The 16,398-nt window shown below is 40.6% G+C and overlaps 1 protein-coding gene across 1 annotated transcript; it reads left to right on the top strand.

The window, feature by feature from the left end:
• Positions 1-9,087: 9,087 nt before the first annotated feature.
• On the top strand, positions 9,088-16,329 carry LOC133218460 (poly(A) polymerase gamma-like). The gene is made up of 9 exons (XM_061364904.1): positions 9,088-9,121; positions 12,093-12,245; positions 12,325-12,391; positions 13,039-13,120; positions 13,204-13,313; positions 14,467-14,520; positions 14,781-14,892; positions 15,468-15,557; positions 16,187-16,329. Exons 1-9 carry the CDS (start codon positions 9,105-9,107, stop codon positions 16,327-16,329), a joined length of 828 nt encoding a protein of 275 aa, XP_061220888.1. The 5' UTR covers positions 9,088-9,104.
• Positions 16,330-16,398: the final 69 nt, after the last annotated feature.

Genomic DNA, 16,398 nt, shown 5'->3' with positions numbered 1-16,398 from the left:
CAAATTCCTGCTGAATCAATTTTCAATAATCTCAGAAAACAATAACACAGTACAGCTGAAATCTCCACAGCAATCTTTCCTGCTAACACCTCCCTCTTATTACATTGCTGCAACCAGCAAGCAAAAGATGGAAAATCTTTCAGGCTAAAATGAAATTTGTTAATAGAAAGAGACCAAACATGCATTATTTAAGAGGAACCAGGTGGACGAAAGTACAATAAAGACATAAATGTGACTGCTAGATACACAGAAAGAATTTGTGAGCTCCATAGACTGTGGGCTTACTTGCATAACTGCCATTTTCTTCTTTTCTTACAGCATAAAGAAAACTTAAAACAGGACCAAGTTATATTTATACCACCTGGAAACCCTTAGTCTTTTATTAGATTTGATGTACCTAAGAATAAGTCCTATGTTCAGGAGCTCAAAGCATTTCCCTGCCACTGGAACACCATTCCAGGCACTATGTTCCTGAAGGCAGCCCCTCAACTGCCTTATTTACAAGCAACAGGCATGAACATTACACTCATCTTTTCCACTGTTCGTTTTTCTTCACTTCTTGCTCTCACTATTCTCTCATTCAATTTTTACATGTAACTTAGAAAATACATGATAGATGCGTAGAAATTTCATATTTGTATGTGATGCTGATTCTGCCCCATGTTTGTTTGCCAGTCATCAAGGAAAAGTGATTGGATATAAATACCCACATGTTCACACACAGATATACAAGAGCCCTAAAGGATACCCACATAAACTACACTATTGTAATACTTTTGTTGTGTAATGCTCCTCTTGCCTTGTCCAAACTCTTAGCTCATTACTTGCCACTCTTTGATTCATCTCCTCCTCTTTTTTCAGTTAAGTTTTATTATAAAGACTTGTTTGAGGAAGGCACCATTACCTCCATGTTTACCTTGCACATACCGATTCCCTGATTACAACTGTTCAAACAGAAAGAACAATTATTTATGGTTTACTTTATCAACTACAATGAATAAGCCCCATGAACAATGCACAAGGCTGGGTACAGATGCCAAAACCACAAAACCCTCTAAAAGAAGATGAGCTCTAGGTGTGTTTGTACTCCTCTCTTCCAGCTCCCCTCCAACTGCTCTAAATTGTATTTTACTTCAGAAGAATATTGTAGTAGGCATTAGTTAATTCTAACTAATATTTTTTGTCTAAATTTGGAGGTATAAGTACAGCGGAAAAGCCAAACCAGTGCTTATGTCACACTACTCTTTTCAAACCTTTCATCCCTTTTGTCATTTTGTAACAGTTCACCTGTTAACAGAACCTGTGAGTTGCCCCTTCACAATTACCAACGAAAAACACCACAAATACGCAAATATCCAATAGGAAGCCCAGAATGGAAGGAACCACACAGAGAACATCAGGACATCCTCTTTCTTCACTTTTCCCTCATTTTAATATAAGTAATAAGGGAAAATAGATACTGTGAATAAACAGCAGCAGAACATTTTTCTTGGTAAACTCCATAAGACAAGAGGGTCTCTGCAAGAGCACAACTCCACCCAGAGGAAGATTATACCTATTTTAGATGCACTGCCCAGCCACAGTGCTGTTGAAGGAGCAGTTATCAAGAGGATCAATACAATTTACTTGTGGTTTATACTGGAGAAGAATTATTTTGCTTATGACTTTTTGTTTCCCTTCCAACCCTGGGCCATATCAGGAATTGGTTATGAACAAGCACAACTATTAACCACCACCCTAGAGCCTTGCCAGCTAAGGAGGTGAGCCTCTGCCTCCTCAAGTATGGGAGGCCAGCTACATAAATCTGGCCAGCTGAAAGTTCTTTGATATGGGCTCAAGCCTACAATCAAATTGACTATTTTTTGTGAGATGTTTCTGCATGAAGTTAAATATAACACTATCACATAAAAAGTCAAGAAAAAAAAAAACAACTTCAGCAAGGTTTTACTACAAAGTTAATGGATATGAAAATTTCTCCCAAATCTCACACAGAATTGAGGTGTTTCTGTAATTACCAGTTTCCATTCCTCTCTTTAAAGTTTCCCTGCAAGCAGCAATCAGAATTATATACGATCTCTGCATGAAACTAATGAATTCATGACAAAGACAACTCCTCAACATGATAAGAGATAGTGCCTCAGGAGTACTGCCATCAGGCTTTAATGCCCCAAAACAGTCTCACAACCACGTTCAAGCTATAATGGAACTAGAACAAATACCAGTGCTGCACAACATCAGCTGTCCAAGGACCTGGGTACACCTCCATCTAAAATAAAAGTAAAAAGCAACACAAAGATTAAATATACTTGTTTGCTTCTTCTAAAAAGAGGAAAGTAAGTTTTTCTGCTTTCTATCTACAGCTATTCATAAAAAAAGATACAGCACATTCATCTGTAGAAACTTCCATTTATGAAAGAGAAAACACTTTTAAAACAGTAACATATTACAACTCTTCAGCACTCCTATTAAATACCTCTAAAATGAAACTGGCACAGGAAAGAAAAAGAAAAAAAGACAGGAGGGATATCCCATTAGATCTGAGCAATACCTTCCTGGCAACTATTTCTGTCCTAGAAAACTTTGTGAACCAACACTTACATAAGATTTTTTACCTTCTTCAGGTGTTTGTTAGCAGAGATCACTATTCTTATAATTAAAGTTTATTTCTCTACAAGTGCATTTCCCACTCAACTTTCCTTCCCAAAAGAGAAAACCTTAAAGGTAAACTGGAGTGGCAATGAATTTTATGTACATAATACCTTTGGAGGTTACCACAGTTCAAATCAAATCTTTACAGATCAAAAACATCTAGGTTGCCTGTAGAAGATGCAAGCACTTCAGAAGGACTCTCAAACTCACCATCTTAGTTTTCTCCTCACATTGAAACCCCAAGAAACTGAGGAAACCTATGATTCCATGTGCCAGCTGCTTATCTAACTGCTATTATAGACCTTATTAAGCAAACCCTTTGCTTGAACTTAGATATCAAGAGTCAGAGGTCCTGTCTGCACTTCCACATCAATGAATATCCCCAACATACTGTCTGTCCGATACCTGCTGATGGAATCAAAGGAGGCTTTTCTAAGGTCAGAGAAGGTGGTTGTATGAACAAAAATGAGTGAAAAGGCAAATGACGGATTTCATCATGGTTGCAACAAATACACATCATAGGAAATAGATGGAAAAGCAGAAAATCCTCAATACCCTAATGCTATCATCTTGCTAGTTCCTAGACATTTAAGTCTGTACCCCACTATCACATGTCAGAAAAGCACAGTCCTTAGATGACTGGCTCAGGTAATCGAAGTAGAAAACAGCTAGAAATAATACTGCAAAGTGATTAGAGCTGGTTGTAAATTTAAGCACCATTTTGATTCATTAATCTCCAACAGCTAAAGACAAACCTAAAGCAAAATTAACATGATTGTAAACGAAGCACTCTTATCCTGTGGCTACCTTTTTTGGCCTGCTGAGAGAGAATGAGCTGATCAAAGACAGACAGACACTTCACTGCAAGCAGCAAGATTAGTGCTGCTTCAGCGAGCTCACAGTTAGTCCCCATTAACTAACCTGTTTTAGAAGCTGGTAACACCGTAATTAATCTTAGCTTCAATTTGAAGTGAAACAAGAGAGTGACCTGTCCGTATGACATTGCACCTGCACTACTATCCAGTGCAAGTTTATGGATAATCTTCTGTTGTTGACCATGTGAAGCGCTGTAACTAATTTCACATTAAGGGGCACAAGCATTCAACCCTTTCCTGGTAAGGCCGAGAAGAGTGACTCTTTTGGTGGCTCAATATACAGTTACAAGTTGAAGTCCTACCAAGTGACTGCTGTTAAGACAGGAATCCATTGTAACCATTAGTGTGAGGAACTGTCGTGGTTCAAACCCAACCAGACAGCTCGTTCACTCACTCCCTCCCCTTCTTGCCCTCCCACTACTCCCAGAGGGACCGAGAGGAGAATCGAAAAAGAATGCAACTCCCACAGGTTGAGATAAGCACAGTTTAGTAACTAAGGTATAACACAAAACACTACTGCTACCACCAATAATAATAATGATAAAGGAAATAGCAAGGGAAGAGAATACAACACGTCAGCACCAGCCAACTGATAACTCTCCCCCCCCCGCCTCCGGCTCGGCCAGGCACCAACCGATACCTCCTCCAACCTCGCAGTCTCCCTAGCCCTTCTGGGTAACTCTCAGTTACATCCTGGCCATGATGTGCTGTGGTATGGAATACCTCTTTGGTCAGTTTGGGTCCGGTGTCCTGTCTCTGCTTCCTCCCGGCCTCCCCTCCTCCTGGCAGAGCATGAGGCTCACAAAGTCCTTGGCCAGACCAAAACATCAGTGTTATCAACTCTGTTCCCAGGCCAAAAGTCAAAACACGGCAATGCACCAGCTACCAAGAAGGAGATGAATGACTGCTACTGCTGAACCCAGGACAGGAACTAATAGCTGTTAGCAGCAAGCCAGCCCAGAAAGACAGGCAGCAGTAGAGTAACACAGTCCCAGAGTCACGCTCTCCAAGGCAAGCTTACTGCTTCAGCAGCAACAGTTAGAGCTGACTTAAATATAAGTGTTTTATGCATTCACATTTCTGAGTAGCTTGTTAGGTTACCAGAACCTAGAGTATAGAATTATGTTTCTCAAGTAAATGGATGAAATTCAAAGATAAAGGAAAAAAGAACACGCCTTGCTTTGATTCATCTGAAATCTGTCTTCAACAACCCCACACTTTCCATAGTTCAGTGTTATCTCCTACCATGTATTATCCCACAAAATGTGACAGATTAGTAAAACTTGAGAACATTTATTACAAAATGCAGCTTTCCAGAACTGAATTTCATGTTATTTTTAGCTGATATTCATCAGGGCCTAATATATATGTACAAATTATTGCTGACAACAGCTTTCTCTAGTGAAGTATGGTACATTACATAGATAAGATCCTCTATGTTTGCAAGAAAAATCCAAAAGCTTGAATAAAATCTCTCTGATAATTTTTTCTGTTATGTGGATAATGTTTTAATATTACATTAATATTTTCTCTATGGCAGTTTCACCTTTCAGATTTTATAAGTTGAAGCAGGAATGTTCAGGTGCAGTAGCTGGCACAGAACTTTTCATGCATATACCTGAAGCTCCTCCAAAACTGCCTTCAAAACAGTTTAAAGTTTCACTCTCCTTCAGCCATTAAAATTTAGAACATTGAAACATAGTAAGTCATGAAGTATTTGCCAAATAAAATACAGTAAGAATCTTTCTTGCCAAATGTCTTTTTTTTTTTTTATGGGTTGCAACACAATTCACCTGAGAAAAACCTACACCACTAAGAAAATGGAGTAAAATATCACACCTTTTCCATTCACATGGGCACACTGCATATTGTTACCATCATCGCACCACTCCAGCTACACACTCCCTTGTAAGTATCAGGCCCTCAGAGACATCCCACTTCGTAAGAGAACTATCTCCAAACACACACAGACAACCAGCAGTGCCAGAAGCTCAGCTGACAGACAGTACACGTATTAAAGCACAGATATGAGCATACAATCTTTTACATATCCATAAGATACACAATGTTCTGCCTGTGACACATCATGCAAATAGCAAGAGGAGGTGGAGACACAGATTATGACTTCTCCTAAATTAACTGGTATAGTAGAAAAGGATGCAAGTTTCTGGGTACACTATAAATGAATCTAAATTCAGACTGTTATCTATCATCGCATTTCCCCACTAACGCAGCTGTGTGTGCGGTTCTGCTTCTCCTTTCCGCCAACAGTATAGCTGAGCAGCCTCCACATACTCTGACAATTAAGAACTAGATCTTGCTCAAACAACAAAATGGCACAGACTTTTTAGAAGAGAGGAGAAAAATCACATCAGCCTGGGTTAGTACAGTTTAAATTACCACAAAACAACCTTACAAAAGCACAGTTTAAGGAAGTGAGAAGGATCTTACTTGTATAATGCACAGAATGTAGCTTAGGAACATAAAAAGAAACCACCTCACCTCCCTCCTCACAGTACCTTTTCTCCTTCCCTTCAATCAGTATTTCTGACCACATACCTACACAACTGGACATTTGAATCGACTTATCTAGTCAAAAATTGATGCAGCAAAGACTTAAGACTTAAAACAGTAGCTTGAACAACTCACAGGAATTGTGCACTGAGCAAAAAGCTAGTTAGCCCACTTTACATGGACAACAATAGTTTGTGAGGGGGCACAAACGACAAGATTGACACCTTCTACTGAAAAGACACAGGCATTTAGACACAAATATCCCCTGAGCAATACACGGACAGCAGCTAGACAGACCCAAATGGAAAAGGGGTAAGAAGCAGTAACAGCAAAATATATAGCTAGTACATCAACAGCTTGTTTTAGCAGGAATTCTTAAACTATTTTATTTTAGAAGCGTATCAAACACATGGTTTTCCACAAGTGGATTCTAAAATACATCACGCTGCCATTAATTTTACAGATAAGATTAAAATAAAAGATATGCAGACTATAACATATGAAAATACACAGCCTATGCATTTATATTTACAAAGCATGTCTCCATAAAATCAGTAATGCTAACAGACTAGAAGTACTCAGAAATCATGCCTTCTATGCTATAGAGGATATTTACTCCTTTAGAAGATACCAGCAATTAAAAACAAGTACAAACACCCCCCAGCCTGTATCACTCTAAGAAAACTGATTTAGCTTTTGCAGTATTTTATCTGGATAAGGCATACACACAACAAAAAAAGAAGTCCCAACTATTTAATTATCAGGCATTTCTACAATTAAGGCACTACATAAAAGTGCTTTAAAGTTAATATAATACACACAACAAGTAGAAAGCACTACCTTGAAACAAACTCTCTGCAAGTTCCATACAGTCTAAAACATATTAGTATTACACATAATATTGTGGACTACATAGAACATGTATTATATATAAGGAATATAGAATACAACAGTTCTGTGTTAGAGAGAATTTTACGTAAGTAGCTGGCAAGCAACAAGAGAACCTTGTGTTCTATGGCAAAAATACCACTCACAGAATAGCCAACCCATCTAGTCTCCTCAGTTCTGCCTTTCAAGGAAGACTCTAAAGTCTTTTCAAAGGTAACACTGGAAACTAGAATTCATAAACTCAAGGAAAATAACAGGAACACCATTAAACTGTTGCTCTGATAACACTTCACAATGTTCCTTTTCCAGAAAAAGGTTAAGTTATTCCTCTGTACAAGCTCTAGCTGCTTTAAGACCTCACAACCTGACCACCTCATTCCAGCCATCATGAACGTCCCTTGCTTCACGCTCTGCCTTTTCTCTTCAGTTTACCTGATGGAAGCAATCAAGCCTTCATTTCCATGTAACATCAGAATTGCACCTGACAAAAGACTTCTGTGCTTGAAGACCTGCTAATTTTCTCCTAAACGTTGCAGGTGACTTAAAGAAAGGTATCTCTTCTCCCTGCAGGCAAATGCAACTACCCTTATGATACTAGAACACCCAGCAGAAGCAGATTAAAAATTAATAATAAATAATGGCTAATTATCCATCTAAACTGGGGGGGAAGCAGATGGTTTCTTCACGCAAAATGCATGATGTTAACTTGAGGGAAAAGGGTAGGAAGAAGTATATGAACAACCGTTTTCCTGATTCTGGGAACACAGCTGTATTATGATGAACGTAAAACGGTAAAGAAAACCATGATAAACTCATAAACTTCTGAGAATAAAATGGTGTGTCTAGAGGTTTTAAAATAACTGGTCTTGAAAACTTTTGCTTTGCTTTACCAGTGCAGCTTCTTGCAGAAGCATCTGATTTTCAAGTACATTGAAATGTGAGCACAGGTACTGCAAACATTCAATAAATAAATAAAACCATTTCAAACTCTCCATAGTTTGAAGTTATTTGGGTGGCACAGAGAAGGCAATCGTGCTAAAAGTACCTTTGCGTCTGAACACCAAACGTTTCGTTATCTTGTTGAAACTTCAGGCCACAAGTTTGTGTTTATTCTAAGTATCTTGCAAGGTAAGATGTACTTTACTCCACCAAAAGCACTACAGACAACCCAGAGAAGCACAGAAATAGCGTGTACTAATCTCAGGGAAAGGATGTAATATGGCAAGACATTAAGGCAATTGGGAAGCCAGCTTGTTTCCAAAGATTTATTAAACTTTATTACAGCTTCACAGTTTTAACTTTTTTTTGCAGGCTTGAATGCGAGTGAGGAATTGTCATCTAAAAGCCACAGTGCGGAATGGCCTCAGGGTATCTTGGCTGCTTTAATATCCACCTTGCGGTAGACTACATTGGCCCATAGTGTTACACGGCAGTGAGTTAGAGTGGGTACTCAAAACTACGTGTGTTAAATCCTCCCAAGCGACACTTGCCTTGCTCTGCTCCGTTTACTGGATGGAAGTGAGCGAACCCAGGAGTGATTTGTGCCTTTTTCCCCCCTCTTCCCCCTCAGGGTGCCCGCCGGCACCACCACAACGAGTCCCGCCCCTCCAGGGCTCGCCTCTCCCGCCCCAGGGTGGCTGCAGCCCCTCGCTCCTCGAGCAGGGGCCACCGGCTATGCCCTGGCCGACCGAGATCCTCCTCCCAGCTCCCGAAAACCGAGCACATCTTTGCGATCTCCTCAAGGTAAGATCCACCCCGCGGCCGCACAGCCCTCCCCTCAGAGGGGATTCCCGCCCAGCTCAGCCAGCGGCCACCACAACCTCACCTCCTCCCTCCTGCGAGGAGAAGAGCACCTTCCACATCTCCTGCTTTAGGGATACGAGGGGTATCCGCGCCTCAGCCCCTTCCATGACCCACCATGTCCCCTCTCCTGTGAGGAGGAGGGACCGGTGGGGCGAGGGTGCTGATGGCGCTGACCCCCCTCAGCCACCATGCGCCACCAGGGGGTGCAGTGCCGCGGGGGGGCGCATGGCCGAGCGGCCCCACCTCCGCGGGCGCGCTCCCGTGCCCCATTGGCAGCGCGCCGCGGTGCCCGTCGGGAAGGAGGCGGTGGCGGGGGAGCGGCGGGTAGAAGGGTTCGAGCCGCGGGCTGTGGCTGCGGGTTGTGTTGTGGGCGCCATGAAGGAGACGTGCGGGTGAGGCGGCCGCGTCCTCCTCTTTTTCCCTCATGGCTCCCTCAGGGGCTTTTTCTGTCGCTGCCTCTGGGTGGTTTATGAGGGGGAGTCTCGCTTTTAAAGTTCAGCCTACACCCGTTCCGTGTAGAGTGAAGGGTTCGACCCATAGAACCCGTGCGGTGACGGCGCCGTTCCGTATCGGGTTCTCAGCGTCACTGTGGTCCCCGCCGTCGCTTAGCAACAGCGTGGGGTGGGCCGCAGGACTCGGTCGGCCGCGGCGCGCAGGGCCGGCAGCTTGCTGCGAGCGCTGGTGCCGAGGCGCGATGAGGGGTTCACGGGGACCTGCCTCAGCGGCATGCCTTGCGAGGGGAGATATTGGCGATGCGGGGTCGCAGTTCTTGGCAGGGTTGGTTTGTTGTTATGTACGCTTCGGTTGGTGCCGTCCGCTTTGCTGGGTCAGGAGGTGATTCCAGTTACTGAGTGGAAGAGGCTGGAGAGATGCGTTTCTACCTGTGTCAAAGCAGGGCAGCCTCAGGAATGGGGTTAAGAATGAGTCTGTGGTGAGCGCTGAGGGTGCTGAAGGCAGCTCCGTGAGCTGTAACACTGTGCCCATACCTGTTGGCTCTCTGGGTATGCAGGACAAACGGCTTGCAGCTTTGCAAAGCTATAAAAGTAGTGGTAAAACGGAGAGAAAGTCCGTTTAAGTTAATTTCTTGTGTGAAATCAGGGTTTCTCGGAACAGAGAATGTTGGAGCCGTTTGCTGTGGTGGGCAAGTTGTAGCAAGAGTTGGCAAAATAGCTTGCCAGGCTGTTATGGGCCTCTTGTTTAAAACAGGAGGTGATGGATGAGTAGGTTGTGTGCCTGGATGCTGCTTTATGTCTTAAAATCATTTCTTTGTATATGTCTGATGTGCTGCTTGAGAGCAAAGTTAGGATGTGTTTATTTATTTTTTTTCCTCTTTTAATGCCATAAGTCATTCTTCCAATAAAACTTTCTAAGTGCCGTTTTCCTTGAGTTGTGAGATCAGACTTTCAGTAATACAAGCAACTGAAAAACATCTACTATAAAGAATCTGATACTAATAATATCAGATACATCTGTTACTGTTCCCTATGTCAGTCTTCAGAGGAGGAATAAGGCAATGAAAGGCAGATGGTGCCTTTCTGTACACTGACAAGGTCTTGAATGCTAGCAAAGCCAAAACTCCATTCTTGTTTTGTGCGTACTTTCTGAAGTGCAAGTTGTACAATGCAAGTAATATGTAAAATGTGTGAGAAGCTGATGCTGTAGGTGTTTTAATTTAGCTGTAACACACCAATTAAACATAGGCTTTTCTTCAGTATTTATTATGGAAGTGATATAAGAAGGAAAACATGAATATTTTTACTTATGAAGTGGAAGTTAACAGTGCCTATAGGTGATGCAAATTAGGTCCAGGGCTAGTAACACTTGTTCTGATGGGAGAAACTAGTTGACAGGACTACAGTACTAATTCCCCCTAGTTCTTTGGAAAACATATAGCAGAAAGATTGAAAAATGAGAGCCTAGAGGGAAATGGAAAGGATGACACCCAGCTGGATGATTAAAAGCTGTGTCTATAGTTTGATAAAACTGTTCTGAGAGACAGAGAAATGCATCTTTCCTCAATGGAAGAGTAAGGGCAACAGCTGGGAATAAGAATCTGCAATAAGATGTCTTCCTAAAAAAATCAAATGTTGAAGCTGTGCTTTGAGCATTTCCTAACCCCATTCCAGCTGAAATGGCTATAAGCATATCTGGGCTAAACCAGCTGATGTTTGAAGTTGTCTGAGAAGTAGGAAAATACCTGGTTTGAGTAAAGGTATAATTAATCCCTTTAGGCTCAGAGTCTGGATGTGGATTCTTTCACAACTGTGATGAGTTGTATACGCTTTTTAATGTGTCTCTGCCTTTTGCTACTAGTGTTTCTGAGAGACCTTCAGTCCATTGTATGTTTCTTACCTCCTGTCCCACTCCTTTCTCTCTTCTGGTTTCAACTGGTAGTGCAAAGTAGGGTTTTTTCTCAATTTTTCCCCATTCTAATTTAACTTCTTTCTCCCACATCAATCCTATGATGCTTCTGATTGCAAATAAGTCTAAACACAGGGCAGTTGGAGGGTTGGGGTGAGAATGATGCCTTGCTCTAATTGGAGTTCAGGGGCAGTAACCTTGTTGGCCTCCAAACCCAGAAGTCCTGCTTTAACTGGAGCCTAACTGAGCAGTGAGCTGGCAAAGCCACACTTGAGCAGCTCTACAGAGCTTTATATGCTGATATACATTCCTTGGATTTAGGTAAAATGGATGTATGTACAGTTAACCCTCCGGGCTATAAAAAATGAATGCTGTGTTAAAAGCATGAGGATTTCCTGGCAACTTCATCTGCATATTAGTTGATGTTCTTATTCATATTCTTGCATAAACAAAACTGGGGTAATACCGAATTTACTTCATGAACTCTAACAAACTGCTTCATAATATGTCCTTACTCTACAATAAACTAGAATGCCCCTCCAGAATCGGCAGAAGCATAGCAAATACTTTTATCCTAAAAGAAGCCAAGTGTTAAATTGTGTTGTTTAACACTAGCAGGAAGCTGATGGGAACATCCTTGTAACTGATACAAGATTGAAATGTGTCCAAAGCTGCTGTATGCAGTGTTACCCTCACTGGATTTCCAGCCTTTTCTGTTCCTGGTGATCAATTCTAATTGATGGTACAAGTAAGTTGTACTCAGATGGTAGTAATTTGGATCTTTTCTTATATCCACAAATACACTTTAAAAAAGTGGTTGTGACTTCTAAGTTGGGTCAAGTTATCTAAAAATCACAATTGGGGTGGTTTGTTTTTTTTCTTACGTGTTTTACTGCTGGATAAAAAGAGCAGAAGTTGATTTGGGAACTTGTAAGTTGAAGTTGGTTGGTTTGGGTTTTTTTTGCTTTTATGAGGTCTTCAGTATTCTGTTTTCTCCCACAGTACTTCCAGGCTGCAGGCTCAAAGGCACTATGGAATTACTTCCCCGATTTGTCTGGCTCCTCCTAACGGTATAGATTGCATTCATACTCAGAAGCTAATTGAAGCAATGAAGCCATTTGGTGTGTTTGAGGATGAGGAACAGCTGAGTCACAGGTATAACAAGGCTAAAATTCATTAACCTCTTGGGCAGTTTTCTGTTTTAAGGGAAACTTAACATGAGTTTTCTTTACAGGATGTTTGTTCTTCATAAACTGAATAACTTGGCCAAAGAATGGATTTCAGAACTTGGTCAGAGCAAGGTAAGGACTTTTTATATGTTCTTATCAAAGCAGCTGAAGCCTTTTTATTTCTTTTAAAAGCCATGCAATTAGGATTTATGCTGAAGTTCAACTTCTAACTTCTTAAGTATTGAGTAGAGCTGTACTAACTGCAATTTAAATAGGTATAAAAAGTAATTCAGATCAAGATCCTGAAGTCTTTGGGGCACTAATTAAATCTGTGACGTGGCTCTATCAGTTAATAAAGCCAAACCATCATATTGTGGGTGAGATAGATGGCAAATGGGCACTAATCTTGCCTCAAGCTTCCTATATCACTCAGTCTAGGAATTATTACACTAGACTTAGCTCTTAGGTGGTATTAATTTATGTGTATGCTGCAGGGAAGACTAATAATAGATCTTAATTTGTGTAAATTAATGAAAGGACTGCTACATTACTTATTATTTTGATTTGAAAGCACTCACTTCAGAAAAACAGTATCTTAGAATAACAGTATATTAGACTGTAATAGTCTGTGTATTCAACTGAAAGCTCAGTACAGGAGTGAGAAGACCATGTTTTGGAGGCTGTTGTAGTTTTTCTATGTAATTGGTATTCTAGTTAGACTTGCACATAGGTCAGTGTGGGTCTCTAAAGTACGCTGATGTTCTCTTTTCTACCCACAGAATCTTCCCCCTTCAACAATAGCAAATGTTGGTGGCAAAATATTTACATTTGGTTCTTACCGGCTTGGAGTACACACTAAAGGTACAACTGCCACTGCTTGATCATATTTCTAATGTTTGAAAATGACTTCCAACAGTAACAGAAGAAATGGAATCTCTTTGTAGGTGCTGACATAGATGCAGTTTGTGTTGCTCCTAGACATGTGGAAAGATCGGATTTTTTTCAGTCATTCTTTGAAAAACTGAAACATCAGGAGGCAGTAAAACATCTAAGAGTGAGTAAATTCCCTACCTGATTGTGCAAATTCTGCCATAAGAATACTCATGTTAAAGGCTCATTGGTTGTGAATGACTTACAAGCCAAAATGAAACCCAAAATTGTTTCTGAGCACCTTCAAAAATACTATATTATGCAGCATGAAAATGCCAAAGTCAAGCTTTTGGTTCCTTTCCTCAGTGACTGTATGTCACATAAGAATTTGGGAAGGTGTTAGCTGTATCAAAAAGCAAGATTGTCCCTAAAAGCCTTGCTTTACTCTTAGATGTAGTAAGGAGCTTGGAAATAAGGTGTGTGCAGGAATAGGATGGGGCAGCCTGAAAAGTAGAGAAGTTAAATGTGATGTGGAAAGGTTTCTGTCAGTATGCTTTTCTATCTGTACTTTAGGATCTCTAATTCATACTTCCCTGGCCATGTTCCCCTCTGACTACTCTGCCTGAGACTTTATGGAACAGATGCACACAGTCAGCTTTGTGTAAAGTTAGGGGAACTGTGCTGTGAACATAGAACACTGCTTTGCGATTCACCTTCAGGTGCATATGTTGTGTACCTTGCATGTAAAATTGAACTCCTGGGAAGCATTTCTCTTAGCCTACTCTTCCTCATGTAGACATTTTGAAAGACTTCATGTGCTTAGCAAATAAACCTTTGCTTTAGATACCTGAAAGCAGACTTGCAGCCACGCAGTTCTAACAAGTGGTCTACAACATTGAAAATGGTCACATAAAGTAGCTGACAGCATCTTGGGCACATCAGAAAATAAAAATACAGGAGACTAGTGCACACTGTCAAATGTGGACAAAAGATTTTTATATTGCTGTTACCCCCTAGTAAGATAGCTTACAGAAATACCTTTCTTTTCTTTCTCACTACCAAGGTGAGTACCTTACAACCATAGATAACTTGTGGCTTATTGTGCACTGTTCATTACAATACATGATCAGCTCCTGAATCTCGTGGCTAACTAGCTCTTTAAGGCTGATATTGGTACTGTATTAATGCTATACTGCTTGCAGTTTGTTCTTGTTTGGAAGCAACTCAGTATTTATAGTGAGTAGTTTAGCAATGTAAATTCTGTATTTTATCATAATTTAGGAAAACCGTTAAAATAGCAACAATATGTTTTCTTACAATTACCCTCTCCTTCACAGGCAGTTGAAGATGCATATGTACCAGTTGTCAAATTTGAGTTTGATGGAATTGAGGTAAGAATTTCACGTGTGTTGTGGCTTAAAAGGAAAGGGATGAGGCATAGGGGACTTTGTAAATAAAATACGGAACTTCTAGCAATTCTGTTGGATTTTTTTGGCAAATAAATCTCCTGGGATATGTTTCTATAGTCACAGAATGCTAAATAAAAGTGTTAGCCACTCTTTTGAGACTTGACTAACTGTCCCTCCCACTAGTGTGCTGTTTGCAAATGGTACAACATTCTAAGTCATGGTTGGCACTTTTTCCTCTTCAGATTGATCTTGTCTTTGCAAGACTGTCTATGGCAACTATTTCTGACAGTCTTGATCTCAGAGATGACTCGTGTCTGAAAAGCCTGGATATAAGATGTATACGTAGCTTGAACGGTAAGCATATTTAAGTATCTTTAAAGTGTGATCAACACTGATACAGTGATAGATTACACAACCCAAACTTCTGGATAAGAAACTGATCTCTGTGTATCTGAGGCGGTGGCAAAAAGGCTTAAATTTAGGTATTACATGAAGCTGTGTGTTTAGATAGTCATGTATTTCATATTTCTTTGATCAGGGAGTGTGCATTGTTCCAGTTTGCCACAGAAAGTGCTTCAGATGCATAGGTAGAGCACTTGATAGAGACTTGATAGAGAACAGTGTGTGGTAGTTAATAAAAAAAATAGATACTTAAAATACCTAAAGCCTAACTTGCTCACTGTTTAACACTGTTCCTGGCTGCCCAAATAGCTCTAGCTTTTGGAATCCTATAGAAGAGCCTTATTAAAAGTTGCTGGCTGCAGTGTAAACTATGAAAAAGCTGAGGGCACCAGCTACCTGAAGTGCTAATGTATATGTAATCCAGAGTTGGTTTTATAATTTAAATGATAAGCTTTAAGCTCTTGGTCCAATATAAAACTGACTTGTACCTGTTCCTAGGAACTTTTGCATTTCAATTTTTCTTACAGGCTGCAGGGTTACTGACCAAATAGTGCGTCTGGTGCCAAATCTGGAGAACTTCCGTCTCGCACTCCGTGCAATTAAACTGTGGGCAAAACGTGAGTGATGGGATTGTTCATGATCTTTAAACTTCTCAGAGGCACCTCATGCTGAGAAAATACAACTGTTAGAAGTACTTCAGCTTTGGATAGTTGCTTAAATGACAGTTTTTAAACTAAAACAGTCATTTTTAGTCTAGATTAAAAGTCTGTTCATGTGGTCGATTTGGTGTGGTTTTTAATGAGGGTAGAGTGGGGAGGAGAAGGGATTGACTACAAGACAAAGTGCTGTATTGCTGATCAGGAACCTGACTACAGATGATAAAAATACCAAGTTTAAAATGTAAGGAATATGATATGTAAGGAATAAGAAAATACTGTTCATGCTAGAGCAAGGGCTAGAAGAGTGGCAGAACGTTTTTGTCCGAAGGGAAGTTGGAATGAAGTTGTAGTTGTAGTAGTGTGGGCAAATTTCAGAGTAGCAGTATTTTGGGAATTGGTGTGGTAATGATTCTTTTTCTCATCACTGCAAGGACCAACTATTTTGGCCTCATTGCACTGCAGAAATAACTGTCTGAGGCTGAAGCATGTTAAGTAAATACACAGGTTGTGAAGTTGGTGCTGTAAATTTGAAGGAATATACTTGGGTATTAAAAGACTACTTTTTAACTACAATTTACCTATTTTAGGCCGTGGCATTTACTCAAATATCCTGGGATTTCTTGGTGGAGTTTCCTGGGCGATACTAGTAGCAAGGACATGTCAGCTCTATCCAAATGCTTTGGCGTCTACTCTCATTAACAGGTTCTTCATGATCTTTTCAAAATGGTAAGGGCAGTTGTTTGTTTTAATTTGCATAAAGAAGTAACATTTCCAGAGGTAGCTCTTTAGATAAAGATTC

The sequence above is a fragment of the Neopsephotus bourkii genome, unplaced genomic scaffold (assembly GCF_033783945.1).
Source record: "Neopsephotus bourkii isolate Nb327-2 ecotype Australia unplaced genomic scaffold, CSIRO-AGI_Nbou_v1 NB_1250, whole genome shotgun sequence".
In the NCBI taxonomy this organism is placed as follows: Eukaryota; Metazoa; Chordata; class Aves; order Psittaciformes; family Psittacidae; genus Neopsephotus; species Neopsephotus bourkii.
The sequence above is the reverse complement of the archived record's forward strand: the minus strand, read 5'-3'. Positions and strand labels throughout refer to the sequence as shown.

What these genes read in the sequence shown, in the direction of transcription:
- LOC133218460 (XM_061364904.1), top strand. An exon ending in TTGAGTTTGATGGAATTGAG is followed by an intron (nt 14,521 to 14,780) that starts GTAAGAATTTCA and finishes TTTCCTCTTCAG; the next exon opens with ATTGATCTTGTCTTTGCAAG. An exon ending in AATTAAACTGTGGGCAAAAC is followed by an intron (nt 15,558 to 16,186) that starts GTGAGTGATGGG and finishes TACCTATTTTAG; the next exon opens with GCCGTGGCATTTACTCAAAT.